The sequence below is a fragment of the Clarias gariepinus genome, chromosome 23 (genome assembly GCF_024256425.1).
Source record: "Clarias gariepinus isolate MV-2021 ecotype Netherlands chromosome 23, CGAR_prim_01v2, whole genome shotgun sequence".
NCBI classification, from domain to species: Eukaryota; Metazoa; Chordata; class Actinopteri; order Siluriformes; family Clariidae; genus Clarias; species Clarias gariepinus.
Window position 1 is genome coordinate 11,732,507 of NC_071122.1, and position 15,634 is coordinate 11,748,140.

The 15,634-nt window shown below is 39.2% G+C and overlaps 1 protein-coding gene across 1 annotated transcript in view; it reads right to left on the reverse strand.

The window, feature by feature from the left end:
- cers5 (ceramide synthase 5) overlaps window positions 1-13,017 on the reverse strand; it is a 37,356-nt gene extending 24,339 nt beyond the window's left edge. Inside the window, exon 1 of the mRNA XM_053484692.1 lies at window positions 12,640-13,017. Within this exon, the coding sequence (XP_053340667.1) occupies window positions 12,640-12,812 (173 nt within the window). The 5' untranslated portion in view covers window positions 12,813-13,017. The remainder of the gene's footprint in view (window positions 1-12,639) is intronic.
- Between the last annotated feature and the right edge of the window lie 2,617 nt (window positions 13,018-15,634).

The window sequence follows — 15,634 nt, forward strand, 5'->3', positions numbered from 1 at the left end:
CACTCTGGGCAAACACCAATCGGCTTACAGCGCATGTCTTTGTACTGTGAGAGGAAATGTCTTATAATTATAATTATGCAGGCATTTTTGATGCAAACTTTATGAAGACAATGACAGCTGATTTATTAAGCCACGGACCATTCTTAATTTCACAAAGGCAGTAATTTGCCGTAGTCTTTTGCTATAGTGCCCCAAAAAAATAAATAAATAAATACATTCAGATATAAGCAAAGGAAATCAACAACTGCTACTTCCTTTGTGGCGCACGCTCAGGCTGCCTCAATTTGCACGTGGCATGTCATGTGTACATAGTTTTTAGATCTATATACACACTACCAGACAAAAGTTTGGACACGCCTTCTAATTCCATGCTCCTCCCTGATTTGTATTTCTTTCTACATTGTAAAACAATGCTGAAGGCGTTTAAAAATATGCAATAAACTTCTTTATGAACAGTTCATATTTGACATGTGTCTGCTACTTGTACAAAAGAGCTACTTTACAGTATGCTCTGTAAAGACTTTATAGTGACTCTGAGGTGCTGTTAATTGGTGATATTTGAGGCTGGTAACTCTAATACACTTCTCCTCTGCAGCAGAGGCAAGTTTGGGTCTTGCTTTCCTGGGATGGTCATAATGAGAGTCAGGTTTATCATGGTGCTTGATGGGTTTTGCAACTATTCCCGAACAGCTGACTTTTGTGTCTTAATACAACAACCAACAAAGTTTAAATCTCGAGTATTGTTCTAGAATAGATATAAATCAGAAAATAAATCACTAAACAAAATGCATTAAATTAGAATTATGTGTCCAAATTTTTGACTGGTACTTTAAGTGGCCATGAAAATTGCATCAGGCAGAAAAATAAAAAAAAGGATAAAGCTGGAATGTTAAATTCTGCAGCTGAATGCAACAATCTTTCTAGCTTTTTAAGACGATAAATACAGAAATAACCAGATATGAGAAGTTTTGTAATTTGATAAACCGAAACGACAGACTGTTGCGCTTGCAATAACTGCAGAATTGTTCAGTTGTACAAACCACTAGACCTAAAAATGCAACACTATAAAGAATTTTCGTTTTATTTTGGCACATGAGTTATTGTACAAAAAAATCTGAAAAAGATTTTTCTGATTTGGCCTACTACAGTAGGCGTGTCCCTGTTTTACTTTACAGAATAAAATTTGTTCGAGAAATACTAAATTGCTTGCTCATATTAGTCATTGATAATCACTGTGTCATTACAACGGATTGTGCATTATCATCAAAATCTAGATAATGACGAGCAAAGTTACAAGGTCATAGGCACTCTTTAGTTTTTCTTACATTTTTACATTGTTATGCAATTATTTGCTTTGCACAATGTAACAAAAATTGTCAAGGCGAGTTTTGCCATGAGTTGCCATGGTGCCCTGTGTAGAACATTATACCTTAGACACGAATATTATAAGGTGTTACCATTTTAATTTCGTTTCTCATTTATTTGTATAATCCACCCGAAATGTTTAGTTCGAGCACTTAAAATGAATATAAATTATAAATATCATACTGTATATGGTTGTGTAAAAACCAAATATATATATTTTTTAATTTAAATAAAATTTTTGCTTATTTTGTTGAATTCAATTTTTTTAGAAAGTGTCCCAAACGTGTTAAACATCTAAAAGAGATGCACAAGAACTGGTCCAGATTCTGCTGAGGACTGAATGTGGCACCATCTCGTAGTTTCTGACTGCACAGCTGATTACATTCAGCCTGCAGCTACAGAAAACTGCATGCCTAATTTTCATTATTAAAAATGACTCATTACTGCCTCAGCACACTTTCATCCACACCTTGCTTGATCATGTGATCCACTTACCCGTTTTTAGAAATGTCCGCTATAATGCAAGTTGATGGCATGATGGTGTCATTACACACAGAAAAAGATTCACCACCTGACATCTCTTGTGTCATCAGTGACTCGCCCCTCGCACAGGATATGAGCAATAAATTAAAGACTTTTGGTTCTTAAGACACAGGACATTTCAGGCTTATATTCTGAAAACAATAGTTTCCTCATTTTAGAAGATGGTTGTGTAACACTGACTAGTATTTATGGAAGTTTGGCTCCGACAATAAACTGCACCCACACATACACACCACTAATTAGCTTTAAAAAAACAATTTAATGAACTTTGATGCAAGAGCTTAAGCAAAGGACTCCAACTATAGACCTTTCTCCCATTTGAACCCAGAATTCTATGTAGAGATGGATGTGATAACCCTATTATAGTGAACGATGTGCTGAAATGTCAGGCATGATCAGCTATTTAACACATTCTGTACTGCAAACTGAGGCGAACTGGAATCATACCAGGGGCTTGAGTGCGCGGTTGTGTGTATGTGTGTGTAAGAGATAAATGTCTGGTTGTGTGGTGTAGTGGACTAGCACAAATATGGTCAAGTGTAAGACTCTCTATACGCTTGTGCTTGTGTGAGTGTGTGTGTGAGCATGCATGTGCGTGTCTCAAAGGAATTTTACTTTTCCAAACCTCTTTCTCAGGGCAGAAAGTGCTTTTAAAAGGGAGTTGTTCTGTTTTCAGTGCCCTATATTTCACAGGAAGTTTTTCCAGTACATAAACATTTGATAGTTTTAGTAAAGAACATCGACCTACATATACAAAAGGCTCTGAATAAAGAGTAAAGCAATGTGACTGTCATGTGTCATGAGTTAATATACTAGCAGAGTGAACAGCTAGCCAACTAATGGAGCAAGGCGGTGTTACAAAGCATTGATGGCTCAGTGGTCGCCTCTTGCCATGCGGAAACCCTGGGTTTGCATCCGAGCACATGCCCAACACCCAATCATTTGGATTGCAGGGCATCCTTAGTGACAGTCCTAAGCCTGGATAATCATTGCGTCAGTAACAGCATCTGGCATAAAACATGTACCAAAATCAAATATATATACGGTTTGACTGACCCTAATGAGAGCAACTGAAATAACAAGCACTCCACTCCGTATCAAAACGTATACTAACAACTACTTAATTTAGTGGACTAATCAACAAATCAATTACTGCTTCATAACCTGAACCAATTAATTACTAATGAAACTGACTGAATGTAATTCATCTTTTTTGCAACACAAAGAAGTCAAATAATTTCAGTACACTGCAAAAGTCTTCAGCCACCTTTCATTTCTTCATATTTAATTAAATTTAATAGTGATGTGGAGCAAATTAAACAAATGTCTTACATTGACAACCTGCAAAGTGCCCAAGGATTCAATTGAAAAACCAGTTGTTTATGTAACACCCTCAGCACCAACCTCATTTCCCCTCTTGTCTGTTTTAACCAAACCATTCAGAACTCAGCACCACCAGTAAACTAATTATTCCTCCTTCTTCTTTTCAGCCAGAGTGAATCATCTCCTTCCATCTAACCCAATCCTCTGCATCCTCGTCTTTTACACCAATTAACTTTATATCCTCCCTGAATACATCCATAAATCTCCTATATGGTCTTCCTCTAGACCTCCTGCCTGGCAGTTCCAGCCTCAGTATCTTTATGTCAGTATATTTTCACCATCGCTCCTCTGAACATGGTCAAACCACCTCAGACTGGTCTCTCTGACCTTATCTCCAAAACATCTAACATGAGTTGTCCATCTGATGGACTCATTCTTGATCCCATCGATCCTTGTCACGTAGAGCATCACAGGTCTCACCACTGTCTTCAAAAACCTTTCCTTTCATTGCTAATACTCTTACCACACCTGACACTTTTCTGCACACACCTCTTCACCTTCTTTCCACACACTCCGTTGATCTGGTCCCGTTGACCCCAAGTACTTGGGGTTGCCTGTAACCTCACCATTCCATTTGGGTCCCTCTCATTCACACACATGTATTCTGTCTTTCTGCAGCTAACTTTCATTCCCCTGCTTTCCGAAGCATACCCCCACTTCTCTAGATTTTCTTCCACCTGTCCCCTGCTTTAGCTACACAGCACAATGTCATCTGCAAACATCATGGTCTATGGAGATTCTTCTTTTTCTATTTATCAGTCATCCTGTTCATCACCAAGGCAAACAAGAATGGGCTCAAAGCTGATTCTTGATGCAGCCCCAACTTCACCTTGAATTCTTCAGTCACTGAATTTTTCTGTCACACCCACTGTCTTACAGCTCTCACGCATGTTCTGCACCACTCTAACATATTTCTCTGCCACTTCAGACTTCCTCATACATCACACCTCTATTAGCACCCTGTCATACACTTTCTCTAAATCTATAAAAGACACAATACAACTCCTAACTACACTAGCTTACACTACTCTTTCCCAAAGCTTCATTGTATGGCTTATCAATTTTATTCTCCTATAGTTGCCACAGCTCTGCTTAAAGATCGTCACTTATACACTTCTCCTGCATTCCTCTGGAATCCTCTCACTCTGCAAGATCTTAAACAGACTACTCAGAAACTTTACTGCCATCTGTCCTAATCAATTCCATACTTCCACAGGTATGTCAACAGGACCAGCTGCCTTTCCACATTTCATCTTCTTCAGTGCCCTCCTCAACACACTCTCACTAATTTCTGGTAATTCCTGCTCCACAACAGTCACCTGTTCTAATCTTCTCTCTCTCTTTCATTTTCCTCATTCAACAACTCTTCAAAGTACTCTTCCCATCATCCAATCGCCCTCTTGGTAGCTGCCACATTTCCATCCCTATCTTTAATCATGCTAACCTGCTGCACATCCTTCCTATCTCTATCTCTCTGCCTCGTCAACATGCACAGATCCACCTCTCCCTGCCTACTGTCCACCCTAGCATACAAGTCCTCATATAATTGTTTGGCCTTTGCCATCTTTACCTTGACCTTACACTGCATCTTCCTGTACTCCTGTCTACTTCTCTTCAGTCCTTCAGTGTCACACTACTTCTTAGCGAATCTCTTTCTCTTGGGACACTCTTGGACTACCTCGTTCCACCACCAAATTTTCTTGTCCACTTTTCCCGTTCCTGATGATGTACCAAGTACGCTCCTACCTGTCTGCCTGATCACATTAACTGTAGTTGTCCAGTCAACTTGAAGCACACCCCCAGAGCCTGTCTCAACTGCTCCTCAAAACTAAACAACATTCTTCCTTTTTCAACTTGCACCACTTTGTCCTCTTCACCTTCCTCACCACCAGAATCACCACAATCCTGTGTTGTGAGGCTACACTCTCCCCTACCAATACTTTCTTGCAGTCACTGATCTCTTCCAGATTACAAAGTCAACACCGGATGTAGTCCTCCTGAGTGCTTCTGCCAACTCACATCCTACCTGTGGGGCATAACCACTAACAACATTGAACATCACACTTTCAATTTTCAGCTTCAGACTATCTGATACTCTTATCATCTCCAGAACATTCCCTACAAATGCCTCTTTCAGGATAACTTCCACTCCATTGCTTTTCATATCCACACCATGATAAAACAGCTTAAATCTGCTTCTAAGCTTCTAGCCTTGCTACCTTTCCACCAGGTCTCCTGGACACACAGTATATCCACCTTTCTTATCTGCATCATGTCAACCAACTCTCTTGCCTTCCATGTCATAGTCCCCACTCTCATTCCTAAACTCTTTCCACTTCTGTCTCTGCCCACGAACATGCCTTCCTCCCCTCCTTTTTTCATATACTAATCACTAAATACTATATTGGTTCTCACCGGTTCACGGCTTAAGTTGAAACAATAAAACTGACAAAATCTAAAAATATAATAAACAAGCAATATCAAGATGTTCGAACGGGTGTAGGAAGAAATATTAACTTTAGTCCTTTCTTTTTTTTTTACCTCTTTTGACTAGTTACAATTATCACAACCAACTTATACCACACATTATACATATACACACATGCTTTTATGCTTAATTGATTCATAGGTCACTGTATAGCTTAACAAACAAACAAAAGATTCCTCTGGAACTGCTCAGGTACATGGACTGGACTGAAAAATGAAAGCCAATCAAGTCCTTCAGAAAGCCTGGAGAACATTTCCTCGAGACTATATTAAGGGTGTTTTCACATAAGGCACGACTGATTTGTACCAAGTTCAGGAAGGATTGTTCTCCCACTCCCCATTTCCCCCCGCGGGGCAGCGTTTAAATTATTTTTGCTCTCCGTTCTGAGGTTCGATTGCATATTTACACTTTCCGATACAGCATGATGATGCATCTAAACAGCGATTTACTTCTGTTCTCAGGTAGGACTAGCTTCCATATCTAATATGATCGGGCCCGAGATCATTACACTCATTGATCAAAATAAGTTCAATTAAAAAGTGTTTTTAAAAACAATCCTGGTCCATAATCAAAAAATTCACAAAAAAATTAATTAAATAAAAGAATGCCTGGCCATTTGGGAGCTAAATATGAAGAAATAAAGGGTACATATGCACACTGTAATAAAGCAAAAAAAAAAAAAAAAAAAAAAAAAAGGAGATCCAGAGCTTTGGCACAGACCAGTGTATTTTAAGGTGTAGTCTCTTCTTCAATTTACAATATAATTACATTTACTCTATACTTTAATAAGAAGAAAATCTATGTGTAATCTTATTAAGTTAGTAAAATTGAGCTTCTCGATTTAAATGAATTCAACAGATTACAAAACCAAACATCTTTCCATAAATCCAAAAGAGACGCATCAAGTAAAACTTAGGTTAATCAGGATAAATTCATGCGTATATGAAAAGGAAAATATAGCCATGAAAACTTGGGCAATGTAGATCCTTCCTGATTTCCCAACTAGGAATTCCTAGAAATTATCTTCCATTGCTTATTACCAAAGTTGGAGGTCAGATTTTACAGAGTTCCATGTCCAGTGATTTGCCTCTATTAGCTATTTCTGCAAAATTCATGTTTACCTAAATGAAATACACTCCCATGTTGCTCCTTATTTAAATTAATAATCATGTTCAGCCTACTGGCGCTTACAACAGGGTTTAGTAAGAAACATTCCACAGTTTGTGCCACATGTGCACAGAGCAGTGGTGTGGGCGTCTCAAAACAACAAACAAAATCTTTTTCCAATGTGAACCACAATCCCTGTGTCTCAATGGGGGTGTGTGCACATGAGTAGGAGGACGGGGGGGAAAAAAAACTCTTTCATAAACATATCTTGCACCTAAATCACAAAAATGTTTCTTTCTTTTCAAAAGGCTGGAAGAACTTGCATTCAGGAATGTGATGCTATTATAATAGCCGCGGAGCACACAGGAGCCCGCAGATAACATACAGAAATTACACATTGTATGTAGAGTGTATTATATTCTAGGTTACAGATGCTTCACATGATACATGAACTTTTGGAACTTGGTTCAGAATTTAATGTGCATGCTCTTTATTTTTAAAGTTATGTCATGGTGCTTTATGCATATGGTGCCATTTCTGTTCTTAGATAAATAAACGTGCAAGCTTGCTTGTTTGTTATGTGAAATACATGTACATTTTTCTCTGCTGTAAATCATAAAGCCTTTGCTGGCTTTTTTCTCAGTACGCACATACTAAACATCCTCTCAACACAATTAACACTGTTTGTACACCTGTATACTTTAATGATCCTTTCGAGTCTTTTTCTCCGGGGAGGATTTCTTTTGCAACTGTTGCACCCAGCCTACTAATTAAGATCCATATAAGTCTATATTCGGATCTCCGTAAAGATCTGTCATCATAAGAAAGTGGTACAAAATTGCGTAATTGTGTATGACTTTCTGGAATATTTTTTTCTTTTTTTAAACTATAAACAGTTATATGGTTGGGAATCAGGATTCACCCCAATAAATGATTATAAGGATACCTAGGTGCTGATTTGATTAATATTGTGATTCAGTACGTGTCATGATCATTATAATTTTTTCCCCCCGATAGTTAAATTTTAAGTCTTTTAACCTGGGAAAATAAATAAATAAATAAAAATGTAATGACTCCAAAGTTATCAAAAGTACACTTACAAAGTATTTTACAATCGCCATGGCTACGATCTGATGTTATTAGATGATCCAATTCCTGCGGTCTTTTGCAAACCTCAATTTGGCTCTTCTTTGCTGCTTTAGCCATACTTCTAGAAACCTGTTTGTTTCTCACCATGCTCCCTGTTCACTTTACCCCGGTTTCAGTTTGCCACTGTACTTGATGTCACCTGATGTTTGCAGTCATTCCCCTCAGTAGAGATTCGTTTTCATTCTATGCCAGTCTATAGCTTTGTTGTCCCCGGTGTCTCCTGCTAGACCTTGTTCTTGTCTGCTGTTGTTTTTAAAATGGAAGCAACCTGGCAATTATTGTATCGCATAAACTGAAAACTTTTCTTTTCAACTCTTTTGGCATGGTCAATAGTTAGGTTACAGATAAGTTCCAGTTACCTTCAAGATACAACAAACGTGGTTTCTGCCATCCAACTGTGTCCAACTATCATTACATTGCAGAAGTAGAGTGATGATAACAGAAGTAGTTTTCATACTTTTCCCCTCATAAAAAAATAAAAAAATAAATAAAAATTGATTCAGGTAAGGGTTTCCTCCGGGTACTTTGGTTTCCTGCCACAGTCCAAAGATATGCAGGTTAGGCTAATTGGCGTTCCCAAATCGCCCGTAGTGTGTGAATGGGTGTGTGAGTGTGTGTATGTGTGGGTACCCTGCCTCGTGCCCTAAGTCTCCTGGGATGGGCTCCAAGTCCCCGCGACCCTGAATACAGGATAAAGCGGTATAGAAGATGAGTGAGTGATTCAGGCGATCACCTAATCAGTACCTTAAAGCAGAATGAGGCATGCTTGTGTAGGAATTCCACAGACACTGGAATGGATTTTTTTGCCATACTAGTAGAGATGCTGATTTTAATTTCTTCCAGAGCTGTATATACACACACACACACACACACACACACACACACACACACACAAATAGTAGACCTACAGGCAAAGCAGTAGGTCTGCCACAAAACCGAATTTGTGGAAGCTGGTATTAGGCTCCCTGTGAGAATGTCATAATGGTAACATCATATAAAGGAAGAACTCTACACTAATATTCAATAAATTAGCCTGAATTACACGTTTGCTACATATTAAGTCACAGTAATGTCAATATAAAGAGGTCACAACTTTGAATAATTTAAAAAGCTAAAATAATCAGGTAAGTATTAAGTACTGATGTTACTCGGGGCTTAGTGCGCATGTGAAGAGGTTGTTACCACTGATAAATAAATAAATGAGAGAGCGAGAACCGACTGGCTGAGTGCCAGAGCCTGAGGGGAAATACAGCTCCCCAGCTGGGGATTAAAGCGTCGACTGTCGCTCCTCATCACCTTGTCCCCAGTTACCCAGCTAAAACCCGCATCTATCCTCTTTAGACCAACTAAGCTAATTGGGCCGGCAAATAAGCTGGCATAGCCTGAAACACCCGGAGCTGAGTCACGGCAGGGGAGCAATGTGGACATGAACGATGGTGACAGTAAAGACAACAAGATCCTAGAAGGACCAGGTGTCCTCAAAGGTAAACATCAGGTGACAAGGGGCCCGCTGGTGGGAGGTGGTGTGGTAACAGGAGCAGCATGCTGGAGTGAGAAGTTGGGGTTAACTGTCAGGGGTGTGTGGAGGATTTGTGCATGTGGCAGGCCATGCGCTAGGAAGAGTTGATTTTGAGTGCTTAATATTTACTGACCAAATTTATGATCGTGTCCAAATAACATTCAGGGTAACATTCAAGTCTGACTAATTTTTCATAATGATTGATCATTCAAGTCAAACAGAAATTATAATAATAATAATAATAATAGTATTTTTTCTTTACAATTTCCACCTTACACAAAGAAGCCAATTTAGTTCTGATTGAGTTTGGGGTGAACCCATAGTGATTTCTGAGGTTTAGGAAGTGCAGCTGCTGGACTGAGCCTGTGACTACTGGAGCCTAGGGTGTGATTGCTGCCGCAGAATAGTGTACGAATGTTTCTGCCTCTTATATTCTCTTTTATCCCCCCCCCCCTCGCCAAGTGTTTAAGGATGCGACAGTCATAGGTCCAACTGTAAGACCTTTGGCCCCAAGGTGTGACTGTTGGTCTCAGACGGTGCGAGGAGACCACCGTCTCTGCGATTGCTGGCCCAGAGGGTGCGATTGCTAAGCCCAAAATTTGCAATTGTTGCCAAGTTAGGCAAGTACCCATTGTTGGTCCGTTGGTCCGTTGAGCCAAAAGCGTGCAATTATGAGGGTGTGAGGGTGTGAAAGATTGTGCCGAGAGGGTTTTGGACAACTGCATGAAGATTATTACAAAGGACAATTATGGGCTACAAGCTACATGAGTGAGAAATTTTTGCAGTGACTGTGTAATAATTAGTGAGGTGTGCATGTGATGATGAAAAGTTATGATTTAGTGCCGAGAATGAAACCAAAACCCAATCAGAGCACTGTTTACACAAGGATCCTTAACATCTTGTTTGGGACTGGTCCACCCAGCATGATTAAAAAAAAAAAGCCCATAATGCACATACTTGTATGGTAGACCATATAGAGACTTTGACAGAACCAGTGGAACCAGACTCAAAACCAACAAAACACGCTGTAGTATCTGGACGGGCGAGATAACATGAGCATTACTAACTGGTTCCTTGAGGAGGCATTTCTCAGCATTACGCAATCATACAGAATGCAGGCATGCTACTGAGGGAGCTACGCTTTAATGATGACATCAGTATGAAAATGCTTTAACGATTACATCGGAATGAAACACGTACACATCCTTTTAATGGAATAATTTCACAAAAAAATAAAATCAACCACACGTGCAACTTAAACATTTAGTTCTATATGAAAATCCACTTGTGATGTGAACTAAACTGTTGTGTGAACAAACAATCCTGATCGGAACTTGTGTCAAGAGTCTACAACCAATCGTGAAAACGTGCCTGGTGCAAAAAAGATAATAAATTGCATATTCAAAACATTTATGCAAACAGAAACCGCCATGTAAAATACAATTTCAAACTTTGAAGCACAACATGGTGTCTTTTAACCAACTTGCAGTTAGCAGCCGGTCGCTCCTGACCATGCAGGTTTTGCACATGTGTTTTGGGGTCCTTATTCTTACTAAAGTCATCTTGGCTGTTCCATACACATCACGAGACAGGCAACTCGTTCCCGGCCTCGTGGACCTGCTTTCGATTATGATGATTACACTTGGGAGCACTGCAACGTTAAAGGAGTGGTGTGAAAGTCAAATTTACACAAATACCCTCTACTCAGTACCTCGTGATTATTCAGCCACCAAGGGTATGCTGGTATTCAAACTATGCCTTTCATTAGGCATAAGGCTAGTCAAGCTAACAGGTAATGGAAACTCATGACCACCAATTAGCAACATGCAAACTGCGTAGTAGTATACACACACATGTCACAGCCTGTCTTTTTTGTTTTTGCTCTCCTCACTCGTCGTCTATACTGCTTCACCAGGGTCGCGGGGAGCCTAAAGCCTATCCCAAGAACTTTGGTCATGAGGCAGGACACACACTACAGTCAGTTTGTAAGCACAAATTAACCTAATCTGCATGTCCTTGGACTGTGGGAAGAAACCAGAATATCTGGAGGGAACCAAACAAGCACATGCAAACTCCATGTACTGTACATAGACCCGAGGCGGGCATCAAACCCTTGACTCTAGAAGTGTGAGGCCACAGAGCTATCTATTACGCCAACGTACTGTTCTATGTTCATATGCCTCCTTATTCCTTTGGGCTTTTTTATGCTATTTATATAATAACACCTCAAGAACAATTAAACACTTTAAATAATAATCTAATAAATCAGAGCCATCCTTAAGATAAAGTTAAGATAAAACGTGCACTCATTCACTCACTGATGTACAGTTGTACACTCTCTCTCTATTATATATATACACATACACACACACCGTATATATATATATATATATATATATATATAGTGGGGGGTATTGTCCTATCCCAAGAAACTTGGGGCACAAGGCGGGGTACCAATCGATCACAGGGCACACACACCTAATCTGCATGTCTTCAGATTTTAACTGTGGTTAGAAACCAGAGTACCTGGAGGAAATTCACCATGCATGGGGAGAACATGCAAACTCCATGCACACAGACCCCAAGATGGGAATCGAACCCTCAACCCTGGAGGTGCATGGTCACAGTGCTATCCACCACCCATAGTGTTCACATGCCTCCTTATTCCTTTAAGATTTTTTTTTCAATTATTCTATTTATTAAAAGAATACCCTCAAAACCAATTAAACTGAGCAGTAATAAATCAGAGCCATTCATACCCATCCTTAAACTGGAGTTAAACTGAGACGCGTACTACCATCCTAAATAGTATGCGAGAATGAATACGTCAGTATCAGACGCTGAGCAAGAAGCTCCTAATACTAGCGTACTACGGAGTACGCAACGGACATTCGGATGGATTGAGACTATTTAGTAGACTAGTACTCGAGTTGACGTAATGTCCTAGACGCCTAGTTAATCTGTTAGCTTAACTAACTTTACCTAAATTGCACCGCCCCCTTTTTTCACTCCTTCTTTCCGCTTTTCTTTTACATGTATAGGTTTGACAGGCAGTTTACTTCCGATAAAATAAAAACGTCCATACCTTTCGAAAAATATCCTAACCGCGAATATGCCCAACGCCAGCGGGAAGGCGTTGAGTAAGTGGCCGGCTCTTGGGTACTCCACCCCGGGCGCGGGCTTCGCCAGGTCCGCCCAGCTCACGTTGTGAGGAAGCCAGAAATCCTCGTTCCAAAACCAGGCTGAGAGAGCAGCCATGATCCCGGGGGGTGGAGGGGAGGAAAAAATAAACTCGCGCTTGGAGTAGGACGTAGATAAATAGAAAACAAACAAATAAACACAACAAAACAACAACAAGGGGGTTTAATCGAACTCTTCACCGCCCCCTTCCACTGTGCACAAGAGCAAACGTGTACCGAATGGAAGCTCCATCGACAGCCGCTTTCCACACCCGGACTGGGGTTGCCAGATTAGAGCGTGCATTTGTGGTCTGAGGGGTTGCCAGTTTGGATGATTTTCAAGATGCATCACGATTAACATCAGGGTTGTCCTATCTTACCCAGGACGTTCACCAACTCCCACCAAGTGAAACCCACCAAGCACGAGGAGAAAATCCACACACACAGACCCAAGGTGGGAATCGAACCCTGACCCTGGAGGTGCAAGGCCACATGCCACACACACCTGATTCACCTAATTAATTAGTCCTTCTTGGCCTTCAGTCGACTATCAGATGTGGAATCTACTTGGTCTGCACCTACAAGGATACGTTTAGACACCCATGATTTAACACGCTTATTAGACATAACAGAAAATGCTTATTGTGTTTATGGTCAAGAAGAGCTTTAAGGTGAACACATAGACTCAGTTGTACATTACAATTAGTTTGGAAACATCAATCATACTTTGGACTGATGAGCAAACTGGAGTACAATGAGTTAGAGTCAGATCTGAGGTCAGAGTCCAGCCACTAGCACTGGAGGAGTGATGGAAAAGGTCATTATTGAATCGTAAAAAAGACTGATTGATAACATGTCCTCCATGTCAGATTATCTAATTAAATCATTTTAACAAGAGACCTGGAAATGACTTAAATTCTGATACTTACATCATCCATCAGCAGTTCTAGAAAATGGGATCAACAGGAACATTCTTCAAGGTGCCTGACTCCCATTGTTTGTGGCATAGGGTCCAGATCCACCACCACTCTCATTAGGACAAATTTACGTTTATGAGTTCAATTAATATTAATCAGCCCAAAGCCTGTTTCCATTCTAACTTGATTAAAAAGCAATTCTTAACCGGATTAACACTCCATCTGGCAACCGCTGTACACGTGATAAGGATGAGGAAGTGCTCTGTTCCTTCTGCTCAGGCAGTTTAATGAGAGAGATGTCCTCTAGGGGGCGACAGTGTACACTGAGAGATACCACACTGCTGTGGATGTGAAAAGGGGAGTGTGTGAGAATGCTGTCTACAGTTGTTTATGCGTGTACAGGTATGAAGTGCTGAGTAGGCCATGATGATCTCACTTTTAGATACTGTAAAAGGGTTCATTGTTAGTGTGAACGTTTCAGTCATAAGCACTGCTCAACTGGCTCATGTTTCAATAGGAACAGTGACTAAACTGACTTCTGCATTTCAATTCATGGGAAAGACCCTGAAGAGGGTTAGAAGTCACAGAGCTGAAAGATAAATACACATTTAATGGTTCAAAGATATGGAAAAAATAGACATGCTCACCTTTTTACCATATTCTACCTACTTTATACCATGTGTGTCAAATATGGCACTATAGAAAAATCACAAGATTATATATAGTGTAGATTTGCTACTGTTTCTATAATAACAGATTATACACGGGGACTTGTAAGTGCAGCCTGTACATAATTTAACACTAACATAAACAGAATGTGAAAAATAATGTGCTGTTATTCAAGATAGAAGAAGTAAGACTCATTGATATGGTGAAGCTTTCTCTAATGAGCTATTTATATAAAAAGTCTCCAGGGGCATTTCTTTGTCAGTAAAATTTCCACCACATGAAAGTCTTCACTTTCTCTGTAATATGATAAGCAGGTTTTTGTCATCTAAGTTTTGAGATAGATAAAAAAAAAAAAAAAGATTGAAAGAGACCAAAGAAGGAAAGACCTGTCTGTCATAACCGGTAAGTGATAAAGTTCAACAACATTGAATAGAATATAAACTGATAAAAAAAAATTAATGCTTATATTAATTTATAAATGAATTCAATATGTTGTTGGCAGATCACAGTTTTACTAGAGAAATAAATTAATGATTAAAATTCTGAGGAAAAAGTTTAATTTAAAGAGATTAAAGGCAGAATTCTAAGATTACAGTAATAATTTTGAGCAACTAAAATGAAAAATTTTGCAGAAAAAGTATAAATTGAGAAAGAGATGCGTTTGAATTCTGAATTCTGAGATTAAAAGTCACAATTCTTAGATTAGTCAGAACTTCAAGATGGTACCAGTAACTTTGTGCCATCCAGGATGTCATACATACTACAGAACATATGCAGCATATGTATATGTAGCCTATTTATTTGGTTAACAGGTAGCGTATGTACATGTAGCATATGTATTAGGTAAACAGGTAGCATATTTGTATTTAGCATATGTATATGTAGCATATGTATTTAGCAAACAGGTAGCATATAGCATATGTATTTAGCATATGTATATGTAGCATATGTGTTTAGCAAACAGGTAGCATATAGCATATGTATTTGGTAAACAGGTAGCATATTTGTATTTAGCATATGTAGCATATGTGTTAAGAAAACAGGTAGCATATGTAGCATATGTGTTAAGACAACAGGTAGCATATGTAGCATAGGTGTTTAGTAAACAGGTAGGCATTATTTCAAAATCTTTAATGAATGATTAGATTTAATCAATGTAAAAGTTCAAATATTTATTGTTTACCTAGCTTACGGGAAGAGATGCTTCTTACTCTTTATCACAGATTAACTCACAGTACATCAAACAAAGCAAGACATTTTTGCCATTGAACTTGAGATCTTGGAACATTTCAAACAAATTAAATTAAAGACAGCC